Source organism: Aplysia californica, unplaced genomic scaffold (assembly GCF_000002075.1).
Source record: "Aplysia californica isolate F4 #8 unplaced genomic scaffold, AplCal3.0 scaffold00219, whole genome shotgun sequence".
NCBI classification, from domain to species: domain Eukaryota; kingdom Metazoa; phylum Mollusca; class Gastropoda; order Aplysiida; family Aplysiidae; genus Aplysia; species Aplysia californica.
Window position 1 is genome coordinate 241,763 of NW_004797489.1, and position 1,061 is coordinate 242,823.

At 44.7% G+C, this 1,061-nt stretch overlaps 1 protein-coding gene across 1 annotated transcript in view; it reads left to right on the top strand.

The window, feature by feature from the left end:
- LOC101853092 (mucin-17) overlaps positions 1-1,061 on the top strand; it is a gene marked incomplete in the record, with an annotated part of 48,441 nt that overhangs the window by 27,525 nt on the left and 19,855 nt on the right. Inside the window, 1 exon segment of the mRNA XM_013083229.2 lies at positions 432-544. Coding sequence (XP_012938683.1) covers positions 432-544 — 113 coding nt within the window.

Below are 1,061 nucleotides of genomic sequence, written 5' to 3' on the forward strand. Positions count from 1 at the left end.
TTCTTCTTCTTCTTCTTCTTCCTCTTCTTCTTCTTCTTCTTCTTCTTCTTCTTCTTCTTCTTCTTCTTCTTCTTCTTCGTCGTCGTAATCCGTGCTGAGAGGAACACAGTGTCTCAGCGTAAAGACAGAACAACTCGTTGTTTAACACCCAGTGCACACTCTGCCAATAGCATTGATCGGAGAAGTCTCGACCAGCCGCATTTCCCTTTCTGGAGGGTCAAAGGCTACCACTTTGGCCTAACACAACCGATTCGTTTGCCAACCTTGAATGACAGTCAAATTAATGTTTTTGATTTCGAAGGTCATAGCCGAATTACGAGTTGACAGCTGACTTTTGAGATTATCCAGTGTTTGTCGGGGACGTAGAGACAATTATAGATCTCATCTTTTGTCTCATCTCTTATCTATTTTCATCTTGTCTTATCTTCCAGCTCCGGAATTTATCCAGCGTCTGTCAGGCGAGGAGACGGTGCTGGAGGGCCAGTCCCTTGTCCTGGAATGTAAAGTTCAGGGATTCCCAGCCCCAAGTCTTCGCTGGTTCAAGGTAGGCCTTTGTCGTTTTGTTTTCTCTCATCATTTACGTCTAATTTCTTCTGAGGTTTCTTTGGAGACTGCTAAGAGTATTGTGGAAGGAAAAGAAATTACATGGGGTATTGCTTGATGAAACCCACGTGGGATGCCCAAGGTTAAAAACAATCAGGAAACGACAAATGCAGTTATTTGGATACCTAAATAGACGTAAGCGTCTTGAACATCTAGCTCTCAGTGGCAAAATTGAAAGCAATCGAGGCAGGGGTAGGCCCAGAGCAACCTACTTGGGGAACCTGAACAAGTGGGTGGTAGGAAAAGATCAGGGAAACGTGGCTTTTTGAAGAGCATCCGAGCATAGGAATGAATGGAAAGCCATGATCGCTGATATCTGTCGCAGATCTGGCACTGGATAATGATTGTTCTGAGGTTTGAAAAGGAAAGAGAGTCCCTATGCACGTCCCCCCCCCCTCATTGCTCAATAATTGTAGATGTTTTACGCCCATATTTATTGACACCTTTTACCCCCCCCC